Raw genomic sequence first — 16,603 nt, 5'->3', positions numbered from 1 at the left:
GCCCCTGTGCACCTTGCTGCCACAGTGGCCATTGCGACCCGGAGTGCTGAGAACGCTAATGGAGGGGGGGCTTCAGACAAACGGGAATTAAATACGTGTAAAACCCCCGCCCCCACTAATTGTAGAGCAAATATTTTTGTGGTAGTTTTCTAATAGCCGGTATTCATCATGTGTCACAGTGGCCAAATATCAATATTTACTTTAACATCACCGCCTTTGCTCCACTCCAGCACCCCCTTTTGATTTCTGGGGGGCCATTCATCTCTCCCCAACGCGGAGGCGGATGCATTTAATAACGGCAGACGTTGATCATGGCAGGCTGTCTTTGTTATTCCACGTTTCTCTCTGTGCGGTTTTTAACCGCTTAAGGCTCCTGTAAACAGACTGCAGGTGCGTCCGGGAAGTGAGGACGGCTGCTAGATGGGCGACGTCGTGGTCGCCACGCCTTGACCGCCGTCTGAGACGTCACATACCTCTTAAGGCAGTCATCTCCTTGGGAAGAGAGAGATGGGAGGGGGAGGTGGTGCTTTCGCGGTACATTTATTACCTGGGGGGCTGAGATCTCCAAAATTTGCTCAACCCGTGGATGTGTAAGTGTGGGATTTTGGGCAATGTAGCTGGGGAGCCAGTAGGGGGCGGCGGGGGGATGACCTTTGGGTTTTATGGGCAGGGCTTGGTGGGCGTGGCCACGCCAACGTTGGCCTAAATGCTTGCATGTGTTGGCCGCTGTTGTGAACGGCTGGATTATCCTGGGTAACAATGCAAGGGGCTCGACGTGGGGGGGGGGCTGACCCACAGAGAGGCTTTGTTGGGTTTACCAGAGTCCGAGAAGGAGGCCACCTCGCTGTTCACCTCGCTGACCCCCTGTGCCCCCAGCCACATTGGTGTCCTCCATGATTGAGTCTCTGTGTCCGGTCCATGCCTTAATTTGTAGTGATATCGCCCCCCACTGGGTGACAGGAAGGGGGAGGGTTGTAGGGTTATTAAAGGGGGTTTTCATGAGCATACCTGACACGGCTGCATTACTGCCCTGAGTCTGGGACATATTGAGGCTTCTGTGGTGACACACGTGTACTGTGTCCATAGTGAGAGGGGAGCTCGACCATGACATCTCCCGATGAAGAGGAGGGGGGAGGGGGGGGGGGAGTTGTCGCAGCCAATCAGAGCAGCACGGCTCCGTGGCGGGATTCCCCTGGAGCACCGTGAGCAGCTCTCCATTACGGCATAGATGTCAAAATGAATCACCAGCTTTTCCTCCGGACGAAGTTAGGGGGGAGAACGATCTGCCGGCGGGGGAGGGGATGGGGGGGGGGGGGGGGTGGAGGCGATACTTTATTGGCCCGGCTCTGAACAGGAAGTCCTGAAGTGAATCACACTACCCAGGGACAGCCGGGGAGTCTGACAGACCTCATGTCCCTGTATTCCGGGTGGCGCCGCCCTGGTGGTGACTCACTGCTGATTGTCCCTTCTTGTCACTTCAGTTTCTATGAAAATGAACTGTTTGTAGACCACTGGAGTTCTGTGTAAAAATACATTAAAAAAATTCTCTGTTTTACTGATGCCAGGGGAGCACGCAGTCGGCCGCTTAGCGAGAATCCATAACTGAGCTCCAGCCTCATTTAACGCGATTCCAGATCTGGCTTATTTTAGAAGCTGCATCTGAATCCTGCGTGACGCCTCGTCTGGACCGTCTGGGTGGGTCGGGGGGCAGACCCACAGGGGTGGGGGGGGGGGGGGGGGGGTGGTACTGTTTGTGTGTTAGCTTGACGGTGGCTACTGTATCTTCCCCGAGGTCGGCGGGGTCACAGGTAGCGGGACACTTCTGGCCGGGATCTGTGTTGTTCTGGCAGATCTGTTCCAGATGACGGGCAAACTGCAGCCCTGACATGACTCACACTTAAACTGGAAGTCGGCTCCGATTGTTTTTTTTTTTTTTTGGGGGGGGGGGGGCTCCCAGGGGGATACGTAAACGTTAGCCGCCGGGAGAGTCTCGACGACGCCCTGTAACCACCCCCCCCAACAGGAATAATGGCCAGCAAGGCCATTATGTAGCTGATTTTTCCTCCATTTAAGAGACATGTCTGTCACCCCCCTGGGAACCCATCTCTGCGTGCTTATTGGACAAAGGTGTCCGGAAGGTGATGATGTGTCAGCAGCCGTGTCATAAACGGGGGTGCACGCTTATTACATTTACTAATTTATCTGACACTTTTATCCAAAAGTTCCTTTTTTTTACGTGCACTCCCTGGGATTCGAACCCACAACACTTGCATTATTAGCATAATGCTGTAATTGTTGAGCTACAGGAGTGGGATTCTGGGATGTCGGTATCATCATTAATTGAGGGTGGCATCTGGAATCTGCAGTATAATGTTCCTGTCAGCTCAGCCCTAACACCCCCCCCCCGTCTCACAGCCTCAGAGCCCAACCTGAAGCTGCGGTCGCGGCTGAAGCAGAAGGTTGCCGAGCGACGGAGCAGCCCGCTGATGCGCCGGAAGGACGGCAGCGTGCTCATGGTGCCCTACAAGAAGAGAGTGCTGGAGTTTGCTGGTAAGACTCTGCCCCCCCACACCCTAACCCCGTCTCTCAATGCTCAGCTTCCCTTCTCTCTCTCCTTTTTACCCCGTCCTTCACTCCCCTGTCATTCTCCTGCCTACCCCATCTGCCCCGTACTGGAGCAGATACCATTACAGTGGTAACACATTATAAATATCAATGCCATTTTAGCGCCGTGTTCGCTGGTGTATCTGCCTCTTGTTCTGACTTCTGATCCATTTGCTGGATTTCACAGGCTCCATAGCCAGCAGCAGTGCCCCAGGATCCGGACCCAGCTCTCCCAACGACAGCTGCGGCAGCCTGGTACTGGAGAACGGCGCCTCCCCTGTGTCGGCCACGCAGAGCGAGGTACACGGCCGTCAGACTGCGGGAGGACATGCAGACACACACACACACACACACACACACACACACTGCAGCCATCAGTGAGCGGCTGTTTTCATCTCTTCATACAGCCCCTTGGGTTTTTGCATTGGTCACATGACCTTAAGGCTCGTTTGGTTCATTAAATTAAGTGTGGACTCTGCGAATTCGCTTTGCTGCGTTCCGCTGAAATCGGTCGTTCAGGAAGACTTGCTGGGTGGTTAAGCCATCAGATTCCCGTCCTTGTTAATTACGCAAGTACTTGGGGAGAACAGAAAGGATCGTTATTTAACTAATCAGGAATGCCCTTTTCTCTGGTTCTGATTTGTTAATCTTGTCTCTCTAATTTATCGGTAGAGCCCAGCCGCTCTATGAACCTGAAATGCAGCTGATTTGCATGACTATAGAACATGGGCAGAGCTGACCTCAATGTGCATGTGACTGAGCTATACCGTAGCAGGCCAGGAGGCTAGGGGGCGACGTAGAGCCAGCTTCAGGGCTCACAGCTTTCACTGCCTGGTAGAAGTAATGCCCCATGCATATAAGACAGGACAGCCACAGGCTCCCATCGCAGAACAGCACCAGCTGTATGTTCACACACCACAGACATCAGCTGGAGACCTGAGGTTAGCCTAGCCGTTAGCCTAGCCATTAGCCTAGCCGTTAGCCTAGCCATTAGCCTAGCCGTCTGCCAGGAGCTTTTTACAGACGCTGGACAATCAGCTTGCAGCATTTCTATAGCATTTCCATGCACACAGCTTGGCTGTGAGGGTGATGATTTGTGTCCCACGCTGTCTAAGGAAGGGAAACAGGAGCTCATAGCATATATTAAAGGCGATTAGCAGTATTTTGTGAGTAATATTAGGAATACTCCACACTCCAGTTATTTGTGGAGAGTAACACCTGCCTGGTGCCCTCCCAGTACAGGCCTGTCTGGATTTGGGATCTAATGGTGGTTCTGCAGGTTCTTGTTGTTCTTTGCACCTCCCTCCAGGTGGTGCCACTGCGGCTCCCACATCCAACAGATGACAATGGTTTCTTCTTCTCCTGTCTGCCGGAGCGTCTCTGCCGCGTGGACCCCATAGCGACCCGCAGCTCCGTCCCCCCCCCCCCCACCCCCCCGGACCGGGTTATTTTTGGGTGGGCCTGGAGACAGGCCCCTAGCTGCCCCTGTCTGGCTGTTTTTGTTTGCCCTGTGAAATGTTAGAGGAGATGTTAAAGACACAAGGGGGGGTGCTGGGTGGGGGGGTGCTGGGGCTCTATTATTTTTGGCCTAATTGATATCCCAGGCGCTGGTAGCAGAGGGTGGCCCAGTACTAAAAACAGACAGATCTGTTGTGATATTGACATGAGACCCCCCCCCATGCCACCGTCGGACCGCACACTTCCTGTTTGTTTGGCGAGCAGGGGGCACCAGAGTGCTGCCACACAGGCCACACCTCCAGGAGCAATGCGTCCCCCGGGGCTGCTGGTCTCACATACAGGTCATTGTGCTGTGGCCCCCCCCAGGACCCTTGCTGGGCGAAGGAGCCCCCACAGGGCACAGGAAGCATGCCCCAGCGGCAGACGAGGCTCCGGGGCGCACTAGGTTTTGCGGTGTTTCTGTAAGGTTTATCATGGAGGTGTGGGGGGGGGGGGAGTTATGGCTCTGTCCGCCCCTGCAGAAAGCTGATGATCCTTTTTCACTCCTCACTGGGCTGAGGAACGCGTCATGCCGTGACTCAGATCCCCGGTTCTGTCCTCACAGGAAGCCGCTCAGCCTCTCTGCCCGTTTCCACCGGCAGGTTCAGTACAGGGGTCTATTCAGTCCGTGGTCACAGTGCCGGACCAGCTGACAGTGCGTTGCACTCTGTGCCATAACTGATCACTAAGGGGTGATATACTCTGTGGTGTTATATGCCAAGGGGCAAATTATATTGTCACAATTCGATTGCTCGCCAGAGTCTTTTCTTTGCAAAAGTAGCTCTCACTTTGAAAAAGGTAGATGATCACTGCCATACTGTCTATGGTGTATATTCTATGGTATACAGATAATCCCTTGCACTCTGTATTTTATATTCTATGGTATACTGATAATCCCTTGCACTCTATGGTGTATATTCTATGGTATACTGATATTGAGTTGCCCACGGACCTGTTCTGAAAATAGCACAACTCACCAGTGAGCAGTGTCTAAAATTTAATTTTAATCACATTTGCATTTATATAGATTTGAAAATGACAATATCTAAAAAAAAAGCATTTAAAACATGTTTATTATACATGAAGGTTAGATAAGTTTAGGAGGGCGTTTCAAACTGGTAGCCCTTCGTATGGCTCAGTACCCGTGAAGTAGCTCTCCGTTTCAAAAAGGCTGGTGACCCCTGATCTATGGTGTATGCCCTGTGGTATATGCTCTATGGTGTATGCTCTGTGGTATATGCTCTATGGTGTATGCTCTGTGGTATATGCTCTATGGTGTATGCCCTGTGGTATATGCTCTATGGTGTATGCCCTGTGGTATATGCTCTATGGTGTATGCTCTGTGGTATATGCTCTATGGTGTATGCTCTGTGGTGTATTGATAATTCCATACGCTGTATGGTCTTGTCTCCCATTTTCCTGCCTGCAGCGTCTGCTGTCACACCAGAGACTCCTGAAGCCCGACAACTCCATTAGACTGCTGTACACATCGCCCTCTCTGCCCAACATCACGCTGGCGCTGCCCCCCGCAGCATCTCCCTCGCCCATCGCCGTGAGTGCCCCTACCCCTGCCCGTGTGTCCGTACCTCCCCCTGTGTTTCTGTCCTCCTCCTCCTCCTCTTTGGCCCGGCCTGTTGAAAAACTAGCTGTCAGAGGTTCCCAGGGTTAATGTATGACTTTGGGGGGGCGACCCTTGACCCCCCGAGGATTTATGCCTCTTGGGTAAATAACGGCGGCCAGTATCCACTGTCAGTCTCACTGCCAGCCGTCTTTGGCACCTCGTTCATCACGCCCATTTAAGACGTTACAGCCGTCACATGCTCAGTTGCACCTCCAGATAACACGCAGCCACATCCCTCATTTGTGCGTTAGATTTACACATTCAACCTTGGGAAATGATGCTCTGGGGTAGATGTGTTAAATCGCTTAAATCCTGTTCACTTTTGGGGTCTTTTTCGGTGTTTACATCATGTGACATAAAAAGAACGTAATATGGTACAACCAAAAAGTCCACGTTCGGATGCCCGCTGAGCGTGGTGTCCGTTCAGGCGGGGGGAGCATGGGCAGTTTCCAGAAAGTTCTATGACACAGGGAACTGATTGAGAGAACGGAGAACCGAGAACCAGAGTTCGTAAATCACACCGTCTTCAATAGCTGGTTAGCTGGATAACTTGTCGGATTTAAGGTGGCCCACTTTAAATGGACTTTATCTTCGTTCACTTACGTTTAACCCAGACCACCTTAAATGTGATAAGTTATCTTGCTATCCCAAAAATCGAAGCCCCTGGAGTCTGATAGACCAAATGATTGTAATAATTTCAGGAAATTGCCCCCCTGGCTCGTCGTCTCCCACCCCCTCTTCATCTCCCCGTTCCCCTGCCTTCCAGGCCGCCACAGCCCTGAAAGAGACGTCAGCGGACGCCGGGACGGGCAGGCAGGCTCACTTCCTGGGCACCATGCCTCCGGTCGCCTTGGAAAGCAAAGTGAACAGCAGCCACCAGGCTCTGCTGCAGCACCTGCTGCACAAGGAGCAGATGAGACAGCAGAAGATCCTCCCGCCAGGTAAGATCCCAGAGAAATGGCCGCCAACAGTAAAGGCTGCTTCTTAAAGGGCCGGCAGGTCTGTTTGAGTTCAGGTATCAGCCTTAATAGGATTATAGTGATTCAAAGTAGTAAAACAGAAGGATGTATAACCAGCTTCCCCAACCACTCAGGCATCGGAAACGTCCCGGGGCTGCCCCCGTCCCCGCTGGCCGTGAGGGAGCGGCCCTCCTCCAGCCTGCGGCCCAAACTGCCCCGGCACCGGCCCCTGAACCGCACGCAGTCGGCGCCGCTGCCTCAGAGCACCCTGGCCCAGCTGGTCATACAGCAGCAGCATCAGAGCTTCGTGGAGAGGCAGAAGCAGTACCAGCAGCAGGTCTACATCAACCAGGTGGGTGGCAGCGGGGGTGTGGGCGGCGGGGGTGGCGAGGGTGGTGTGGGCGGCGGGGGGGGGGGCGGGGTCGGCGTGGGTGGTGTGGGCGGCGGGCACCTCCAATCCGAAAGCCGCTGCTTCTCAGGACGTTGCTCTTGCACCTTTACTTAACCTGAATAACTGCAGTCACTAGGGGGCGCTGTGTTGCTCAGTGGGCTAGGATGCTGTGCCCAGGGGTGCTATAATGGGGGGGGAGTGAGGATGATCCCCTGAGTGACAGGGACCCTAAAAAATATGGAAAATAACTGCATTGGTCTGGACTGGGAGGCCCAATATGATATACTCTCATGGGGGCCAAAATCTGTAGCGACACCCCTGGCTGTGCCTGTGATCGGGAGGTTATGGGTTTGAACTCCAGCGCTGGGGGAGTGATTTCACTAAGCTTTCCCAAGAGAAATGTACATTGGTTAGGATAAAAGATCCCAAATCAGTAAAATCCCAAATCAGGCTGCAGCAGCATGGTTTAGGTGCCGCTCGCTCCTCCCTGTGTGTACCGGCCTCGCCGGTTCTGTTATGATACCCGAGCACGGCGGGTCGTCAGCTCATGACCCCGCTGCACGCCAATTCAAAGCGGGGCTCCATGCCGCAGAAAGCGCTCCTTTGTTCTGCGCTCGTGTGCACCGCGGCCCTGCCCCCCCCCCCCCCACCATGCCGTCCAACGCCAGCCAGGCCCTGAGTGTGCCCCCCCTGCAAAGCGGAAGTGCTGAAAGCCAGCATTGTGCCTGACGCATTGGGAAGCCTGTCCCAGTGCATGCTGGGAAGCCTGATATCAGATCCGTCACCCTCGTGGGTGGTTGGGGGGGGGGGGGGAGCTGTGAGGAATTACTCCCCCCGTTTTAATTTTAAATCGACATCCCCCTCCCTACATAGTCTTCGCTATATACACTTCCCATGGTGCTATTAAATGTAACTGTCGTATTTAAGTGTTAAAGTAATCGCGTCACGAGATGATTGCTCGCCATTTGCAGTTTTCAACGCCATGCGTGTCCCTTCTCTGCCAGTCTGACCCCCCACCAGTCTTAAAAGTATACGCAGGAAACGCAGATAAACCCGTCTGCGGCTGTCTTCCTGTGGCTCTTGGTATAACGATGTGAAATCTGGCCACCGGGCATCTCGGTGTCGCTGGCTTCAGGAAGGTGCGGGACATTTTTCACATTGAAGCCCCTCCCCACGGTTAAACGTCAGATCTGAAGTAAATCACATAAACCCTGTTTGGGTGCAGTGAATACGGTGTCAGTGCCCACCAGAAACCTTTTGTTTCCTTTCACGTAAAAGCTGATATATTACCCACAATGCCTCCTGAGCAGCATTATTTATAAAAAGCCAATAAGAAGCTAGGGCTTTTTACATAAGCCAATAAGAAGACAGAGCTTTATACATTTGCTAATAAGAATGCACAGCTATTAGCATGACTTATTAAGAAGGTGTTGCTTTAGTTATAATTCTCCCTGCCTTACTGGGACGAGGGCGCTCTGCAAAGGCCCTGTTCTGTGCCGGGCCGAGCTTCCTGCTGGGCAGACAGGTATGGACTGCGGCCCTTTGATGTCTCCCACTGCCTGGCCTGTAGCGGCTACACAGTGACTTGTTTTAATGCCCTTCCTGCTGCCCCCCCTCCCCCCCCGTGATTTTCATGCAGTTTCATTTCCTGAAGGCTTGGAAAGGGGCTGCCTGGCTCAGAGCAGATTTTTGCTTCCATTTCATTCCCCAAACCAACCCCCCCCCCCCCCCCCGTCCACCCTACCCCAACTCTTTTTAAAGAGGTGATATTGTTTTACAGTTTAACTGGCACAGTCCCACCATGCCTCGGCCTCACGGCCAAATGGCCCGTTAGATCCACCCCCTACCCCCCCCCCCCCTTCTTAAAATCTCGGAGGTCACCTCAACCGTGTAATTCCTGTGATGGTGTTTTGGTGTTTTGAAGGCGCCTGTTTTTTACGGCACCAGACGAACGGAGCTGTGCGTGTCGTGTGAATCCCACAAATCCACAACCAGCTTCTCTGATTAAAAGGTTCCTGGGGGAGGTGGGGGGGTGGCTGGAGCCATGACATCACACCCCCCCCCCCCACCCACTGGTGACTTTAAAATGCTTCAGGAGCTCAGGTCCGAATGTTTATGTCAAAAATTTTGAAAATATGCCAGACATAAATTATGTTTCATAATATTAAATGAAAGAGTGTATGCATGTGCATGTGTCGTGCATGTGTGTGAATGTGTGTATCTTTCAGCACATACATGCACGGTACATGTTATATCCGTATACAGTTGTTTCTGTTTACATTGCACTGCATTGTCTGTGTATTTTTTGTGCTGATCGTGATTTATTGTGTTACTGCACACGCACCTTAATTTACACTTTCACCTTAATCTGTATTTCTGATCTGTGTTTTGTGTTAATTTGTGTTTAGTAGAAGGACATGCACAGTCATATTTTCATTGCATGTGTGTGTCTGTGTAGGATCTGTGTAACATACTTAACCTTTCTTGCTGTCCCCGGCTCCCCTTGCAGATGCTCTCTCAATCTATCGAGCAGCTCCGGCAGCCCAGTGACAACCTACAGGAAGAGGAGGAGGAGAGAGAGCAGTGCGTGCTGCCCCCTGGTGGAGTCATCCGGAAGTACAGCCACGGCGGCAGCACCTGCAGCTCAGACGGAGAGCCGCTGGATGCTCATGCGGGGGTCATCAGGGTGAAGGAGGAGCCTCCTGACAGCGAGGATGAGGGCCAAGCGCAGGGGGCGGGGCTGGGGGAGAGGGATGCCCGTCTACAGCAGGTGGGGGGCGGCGAAGCTCCTCAGAGAGTCATCATACGAGCCATTATGTAGAAAAGGAGATGGAGGGAGAGAGGAAGGGGGCAGACACCAGCTTTATGCTGAGTGCCCTGATTTTTTCAAGCTTTTGGAAAAAAAACAAAAAACAGATGAAAAAAGAAACAACAGTGACATTGTTAGTAAATGTCTCCTCCGGCCTCCTCGCCCCGGTGTCTGCGGCACCTCCTCGCACTAACCGGGTTGGGCCCTCAGATCGGGAATGCCCGCGAGAAGCTCGTGGACGACGGCCAACAACCCGACCCCCCAGCCTGCCAGCGCCTGCACGCCCCCTTGAGGCCGCCGAGTGTTCAGCACCCACCTCTGACTCCTCACCGGCTACCCGGCAGTTTCGTGCTCAGCGACCATCGCCTCGTGTTCAGGGGGCAGTACCTGACATTCCACAGAAGTGTATCGCGGTTACTTACACGACGAGTTACACCTTTAACCAAAGTGACTTACACAGCTTGCGGCTTTTCCTTTTTTATTCTTTTTACCTTTGCCTGGTCCATCTCGCCTGGTTAGACAGAGTCTCTCCCTCCCACTCTGTGCTCTCCAGTCCGGATCCTTTTGCCCATTATGTAAATTCAACCCTGGCAGGAGCCAAAGGCCATTTTCAGCCCTTTTTTTTTTTTTTTTTTTTTTTGTAAAGCCCATGACTCGCTGGCGGCTGTGATTATTCTGGACTCGGTCCCGCCTCCGTCCTCTGAGGAGTGATTTAACGCTGGGATCTTTGAGATCGTTGAACTGAAGGGGGCGTCTGGGAGCTTACCCCGCACGAACCCCGGCTATCTCGGCGGATACGTGCTTCCAGGGCCGGCCGGCGAGACGAAAACCAATCTCAAGGCGAAGACGAGCACCGGCACCTGGGCCTCGCACCCCCCCCCTTCTTGTTTCCCCCTCCTGGGTTCCAAACCCAGGCGCCTGTCAGGCGTCTCGCTCCCCCGTCGGCTGAGGAGTCATCGGGACCGGCCCCGGGACAGGAAATGCTGTGAGGAGTGAGGAGTCACAGTGAGGAGTCACCGTGATTCATGCAGAAAAGCGAGAGAGGGGGACCTCACGGAGTCGCCGGGCCCCCAGCCTCAGAACTGATTCACTGTCGAAGCCCCCAGCCTGGCATTTCCTCTCCGACCTGGCTGCCGTTTCTCTGGGGGACAAGGCCAGCGTTCTTCGCGTTCCGTAGAGCCTTTTGTGTCCACGTTTAATTTTGCCTGATATCTGTGAAGCATCGCAGGTTTGGGGAAAAGGCTCCCATGGACGCATCCCAGAGAGACTGATCATTTTAGGTGCGAGGGGGCGGAGGAGACCCCCCCCGCGGAGCCGCTTGGTACGCACCGAAGTGTCTGATCCACACCGGGCTGCACTTCTGCCTGCAGTGCTTGCCCAGTCACAGCCCGGCTCCATGTAGATGTTAGAAGCTGATCCAGTACCAGCGGTGCTTTGCTGATGCCCCCCCTGTTCCTGATGTTGTCGTCCTTGTTGGGATTCACACCTCTGTGTTTGTGACCTTTCCTCTACCTTTGGTTATGGTCCTTTTTTCTAAATAAAATACATTTCCTGTCTATGTTTTAATCCTCGAAGGTTGTCTTGGTCACTGGGTGCTTCAGGTGTGTGTTCGAGCGCGAGTGTGTTTTTTGAAACTCTGAAACGACGCAAACACGCTGTTTTTAAATAAAACCGTCTTTGACTTGTGTTTCGCTTTAAACAACAGAACACGGCTCTCCTGCTAGAGCCAGACCTGAGTCACGTCATTTCAGTCTGTTAAGCGAGAGGTAGACGATGGCCGCCTGCCCGTCTGGCGTTAAAATCACACGTGTGCTGATACACGCCAACAAGGTGTCTGTGCTACATAACTTTGGAAAAACTAGCTGTGACGCCAGACAGAGCCGCGAGACTCACCAGGGACGGGAAGATGGAACGGGGCAGCTTCAGAGGGACCTTCGGGACGCAAAGCAGACGGCCCAGGAGAGCAAACACGCAAACAGCCACGAGACCCCCCCCCCCCAGCATGTGAAAAACATCCAGAGCCTAAACATGCAGTGCTGTGTAGAAGTCTTAGACAGTCAAAGGAAATGTGTAAAGCTATTTATCTGGGTCGTAAGCCTACATTTTTTCAAAAACAGTTAATCAGAACACATGGGAATTAACAGTAATATGACATTTTTGGATGGCTAGATGAACGCCGCTTCAGCTCCCAAACCTCAGCCATTCCATATATCCATTAAATTTCCCCAACAGCTCACTGAATTAGTTAACTGCCATCCTTCCATTTTCCAAACCTGTTCATCCTATGCAGGGGTGCGGGGAGTCAAAAGCCTCTGAGCACAAGGCAGGAAGTGATGGGATGCCGACCCATCACTGGGTACCCACACAATTCACAACTGCGGACAACTTGGCAGCTCCAGTTCACCTTGGAATGTGTGTGGCATGAGGAGAACATAACCTTCGTCTTTACCTTAACTAGTTAAATAACTAAACGAGGTGCGTCAGTGGTTGGATCACTAAGATACACGGGTGTGTTGGACGGGTGCTACAAACACTGGGGTGACTTTAGGAGAGATTCTGTAATGGCGAAGCAACATGAAGATCATTTAAATATCATTTTATTTGACTCCCAGTCTGTTCTCCCTAAACTTCTTACCTCTCGCAGCTGATGAAAAGTGACCGGACTGACCTGTACCCCCCCCCCCCACCAGATGTGCTTCAAACTGCCTGCAGAGCAATGGGGGCTGGAAGCTTCTCCAAGATTTATACCTACTCCCCCTGCCATCATCTTTTATGATTTTTTTTTAAATTATTGCCCCAAAATGTTGCCCGGGTGAATTTTGATACCTCTGCCCCTGCTGACATCCCTTCCTGGTGCTAAATCTTAACGGACTTGCTAATTTTTACGGGGACCATCCGATAAAACCAAGCATGAAGGCAGGGTCTACCTTAAAATTTCTGTTGTTTGTACACAGAGCAAATGGACCAGCATTATTGAGAGGAGGCATGTACAGCAGGTGTTTTAAGGTGGATCGAGGCCTGTGCTGCCATAGGCTACGTTCACACTGCCGTGCTGAAGTGACTCAAATCAGATTTTTTGCCTTAATGTGACACAGATCTGATCTTTTCAGGGCTGTGTGGACACGCAAATCTGATCTTTTCAAATCAGATTTGTGTCACTTTCATATACGTGGTACTAAATCGGATACGTATCTGATTCGCGGCCATGCCACCTGAATGTGACGCTCAGATCGGAATTCATGTGGCTTTTTGCTTATACGCATGCGCTGACATCATCAGCCTGCACCGGCTGCGCGGGAAGGTAAAGATGGAGGAGAGCTACGATAACAGTCAGTGGAAGGATGGAGAAGGTGGGGATTTAATTGATATTTGGGGAAATGAATCTGTTCAAGCTAAACTGGAAGGAACCTATCGTAATAGAGTAGTATTTGAAATAATTGCCAAAGAAATGGCACAGCGTGGACACGAACGTGGGTACAATGCCAAAGAAAAATAAAGAGCCTGAAGTCAAAGTTTAAGGAGGCGAAAGACCTGAATGGCCACACAACGTGCCAATTTTACGAGCAGCTTTTTACCCGTGTCAAAACGTATCAATGTGCGCATGCATGACGTTTCGGAGGACCGATGTGTTCACATTACAGTCAGGTGCAGGTCACTTGTACTTATGAATGTGAACCGTCAAGATAGACAAATCCGATCTGAGCAAAAAATCGGAATTGAACGATGTGGCTGGCAGTGTGAATGCAGCCATAGACACTTCATCTCAATTCAAAAAACTTTATTTGTCCCCGAGGTGACAACGACTTGTAGACGACTTGTGCTACACGTGGGATCTGTGTGGGACTGGCGAATGAAACCGTAACTCCACAGTAACTCCATAGTAACCTACCACACATTGCAAATGAACCTTGTGACCATTACTAGTGTTTTTTTCAATGGAAGACCAATTTTTGTTTTTGGGGGGCATACCCATGATCCCCTGGGGCACTGGCATCGCTATGCCCGTGCCTTTTTGTTCCCACACTCAAGTCACATCGGACTCTGCAAGGATCGGGTTAACCCTTTAAATCTAGGCTTAAGGGCTCTCCGTCTGTTTCGTTTGATGTTTACAGTGATAGCTGTGAACCAGGGGGTTGGGGGGGGGGGTGTCGCCGTGCCACCTGGGTTGGCTCACAGGGAATAAGACCCCCCCCCCCCCCAGGCTCCCTGATCCCTCTTTCTACCGAGCCACAGCCCCCCCTGCTGGCTACCGGGCACCTGTTTTCACAGACAGATGCACGGGGATTTGAGTCCGCAGGCCCCCGCCGCCTCTGGCATCACCGGCCATTTGGGTGCCGGCCCTCGTCTTCTAACTGCCCCCCCCCCCCCCCCCCCGATGTGTGCTGGGGTTTGCGTGTGTCCCACGATGCATGTGAAGATAGGAAGCCGTGTAATTTAGGTGGAATGCGGTATTTGGCAAAGCGTGTCGGTGCTGTTTGGGGTTATGCCATTTATCTTGGGCCTTGTGATTCCAAATGAGCGTTTACAAAAGCAGAAACAATAACAGACAGAGAGCCACCTGCGCCTGCCCCCCCCCCAACCCCCCCCGGCCCAGTCGACCCAGCTGTGAAAGCAAACAGGAGTCCTTCTGGAGTCAGCCGGGTGAGGCCGTAACACACTCACTGTTTCTGTCTCCACAATAAGAAAGAGCTCAGTGTTACGGCACACGTGTGCGTGTGTGTGTGCGTGTGCGTGTGCGAGCGTGTGTGTGTGGCCGGGCCCGGCGGAAAGCATGTTTCCTGCTATTTGGTTTAATTAGGTCTCTCGCGTGCCCGGTGGGGCCCGCTCGGCCCAGACGACCCCGTGACCTCTCGCCGCGGGTTTTCCCGGCCGCCCTCATGCCGGACCCAGGCTGGCACGGGAATCCCCGGCGCCATGCAGAGAGGTATCAGAAACCCAGGCAATAGGTTCATGGGGCTCCATTAGCAATGGTTTGCCAGAGCTTGAGATACATTGGAAATGTTCTTCTGGAGATCTGCATGAGATAAAATTGACCATTTACCATGTTTAACCCTTGACTATGTCAATCCTGGGGGTGGCCAATCTTATCTGCAAAGGGCCGGTGTGTATGCGGGTTTTCGCTGCAGCTCCCTAATTAGATTACTAATTAGAGGACTGATTGGCTGAAGAATCCTCACACCTGGGTTTGAACAGCTGACCTACAGGTTATCCCAAAAACCTGCACACACACAGGCCCTTTGCGGATAAGATTGGCCACACCTGGTCTATGCCAACACGTACACCCATAGATGACTGAAGAAGGACCCCCCCCCCCCCCAAATATCACTGAGAACCTGGGAAATTATTTTCAAGGCAGAACCGGATTATTTAAAGGATCTCCTGCTGCATGAGGGACTCAAGCTACAGGGTAGCTCTGAATCAGCCTTGTGCAGAGGTTATGCATTTGGTTTGAGTGAGAACCCAGAAAGAGGGATTCCAGAGGGTCCCACCACTTCAATCTGGCAACCCCATTCTGTCTATATTGGCTTGGAGCAAAGACAGTAAGTTTGAAAGACTAGACCCCTGAAAAATAACAGTAGGTCTCTTTGAAATATTTCGCATGACTAAGTGTTTTGTGTTTGAGGCTGATGTAAATCAAAACAATCCCATACCCCCCCAGCCCAAAGATTAAAGACTGTAAGACATATATCCTTCACTCCAAACACCCCGGCTGGTCAGCATTGCACAATGAAGAGCATCCCTTGTATGTTTTGGGTGGTAGCATAGGTCCTCCACACTCCCCCATCCCGCAATGGCATGAGCTGGTACCAAAGAGGGAGTCTCGGGCACCTACTGCATCAGCCCTGCTAGCGGTGGGGGGGCGGGTGGTTAGGCTGTTTCTGGTTCTGCTCTCTCCAGCTGTTTTCCACCTAAGCAGTGCATGAGTGGGAACTGGACTTGGTTCCTAGTCAATGTGAGATCACTGCATTGACAGAAAACACACAGTTTGGTTGATAATTAATGTTAAAGGAGTTGATTCTGCAGGTTTTGGGACAGGTGTTATAAACCATTGGTGTTTCTCAATGCCATAAATGAGAAGATCGTACTTGTGGTCTTGGCGAGACCGGTCTTGCTAATTTGCCTCCCAAGAACGACCTGGGTTGCAATGAATCATGGGATTGGTCTTGTTTGGCGAGGATGCAACCGATGTATCCTTGATATTTAGGGACGGGCAAGAACGACATCTGGGGATTTTAACTATCCTCTGAATTTCTGTTCTTAGTATTGGAACTGGGCTTTGGCAATGGAAGATGATGTAAAACGGGTGCATGAGAACACGAGTACAATCAGGCACATTGAGAAACACTCCATGTCTTTCATATCAAATAGAGCTTCCTGGAGGATTACGGGAATTGCTGTCAGAGCAGACAGGGCAGCCTTTGACCTGTCCACGGCCTTGCAGTCTTTCCTCTACTCTCAACACTGGGCTCCCATTTACGCCAAGACTTTTATTATTGTTTGGGTAGTTTGCTGAAAATCATGCAGAAATGACTTATTTTTCCTATGACATAAGACGAAAAAGGGCCGATATTTTTGAAAGGCGAGTTTTTAAACAGGTACGGCGTGGGCAGCAGAGCTGCTCAGGATGTTGGGAAACTGCTGCCTCATCAGGTGATTTACTTCATGGTCAGACTGTGGCTGGCTTTGAGTTTCCCTTTTCATACTTGTATTTTAATCACGCT

The 16,603-nt window shown here is 51.9% G+C and overlaps 1 protein-coding gene across 5 annotated transcripts in view; it reads left to right on the top strand.

Moving 5' to 3' along the window:
- LOC111846958 (histone deacetylase 9-B) overlaps nt 1-11,455 on the top strand; it is a 40,715-nt gene extending 29,260 nt beyond the window's left edge. For all 5 annotated transcript variants that reach the window (XM_023817717.2, XM_023817718.2, XM_023817716.2 and 2 more), the window contains 6 exons: nt 2,416-2,550; nt 2,792-2,904; nt 5,531-5,653; nt 6,489-6,663; nt 6,816-7,033; nt 9,582-11,455. In XM_023817717.2, coding sequence (XP_023673485.2) covers nt 2,416-2,550; nt 2,792-2,904; nt 5,531-5,653; nt 6,489-6,663; nt 6,816-7,033; nt 9,582-9,893 — 1,076 coding nt within the window. In that variant the 3' untranslated portion in view covers nt 9,894-11,455. The remainder of the gene's footprint in view (nt 1-2,415; nt 2,551-2,791; nt 2,905-5,530; nt 5,654-6,488; nt 6,664-6,815; nt 7,034-9,581) is intronic.
- The last annotated feature ends 5,148 nt before the right edge of the window (nt 11,456-16,603 follow it).

The sequence above is a fragment of the Paramormyrops kingsleyae genome, chromosome 23 (genome assembly GCF_048594095.1).
Source record: "Paramormyrops kingsleyae isolate MSU_618 chromosome 23, PKINGS_0.4, whole genome shotgun sequence".
NCBI lineage: Eukaryota > Metazoa > Chordata > Actinopteri > Osteoglossiformes > Mormyridae > Paramormyrops > Paramormyrops kingsleyae.
Note: the sequence above shows the minus strand (reverse complement) of the source record. Positions and strands in the feature narration are given on the sequence as shown.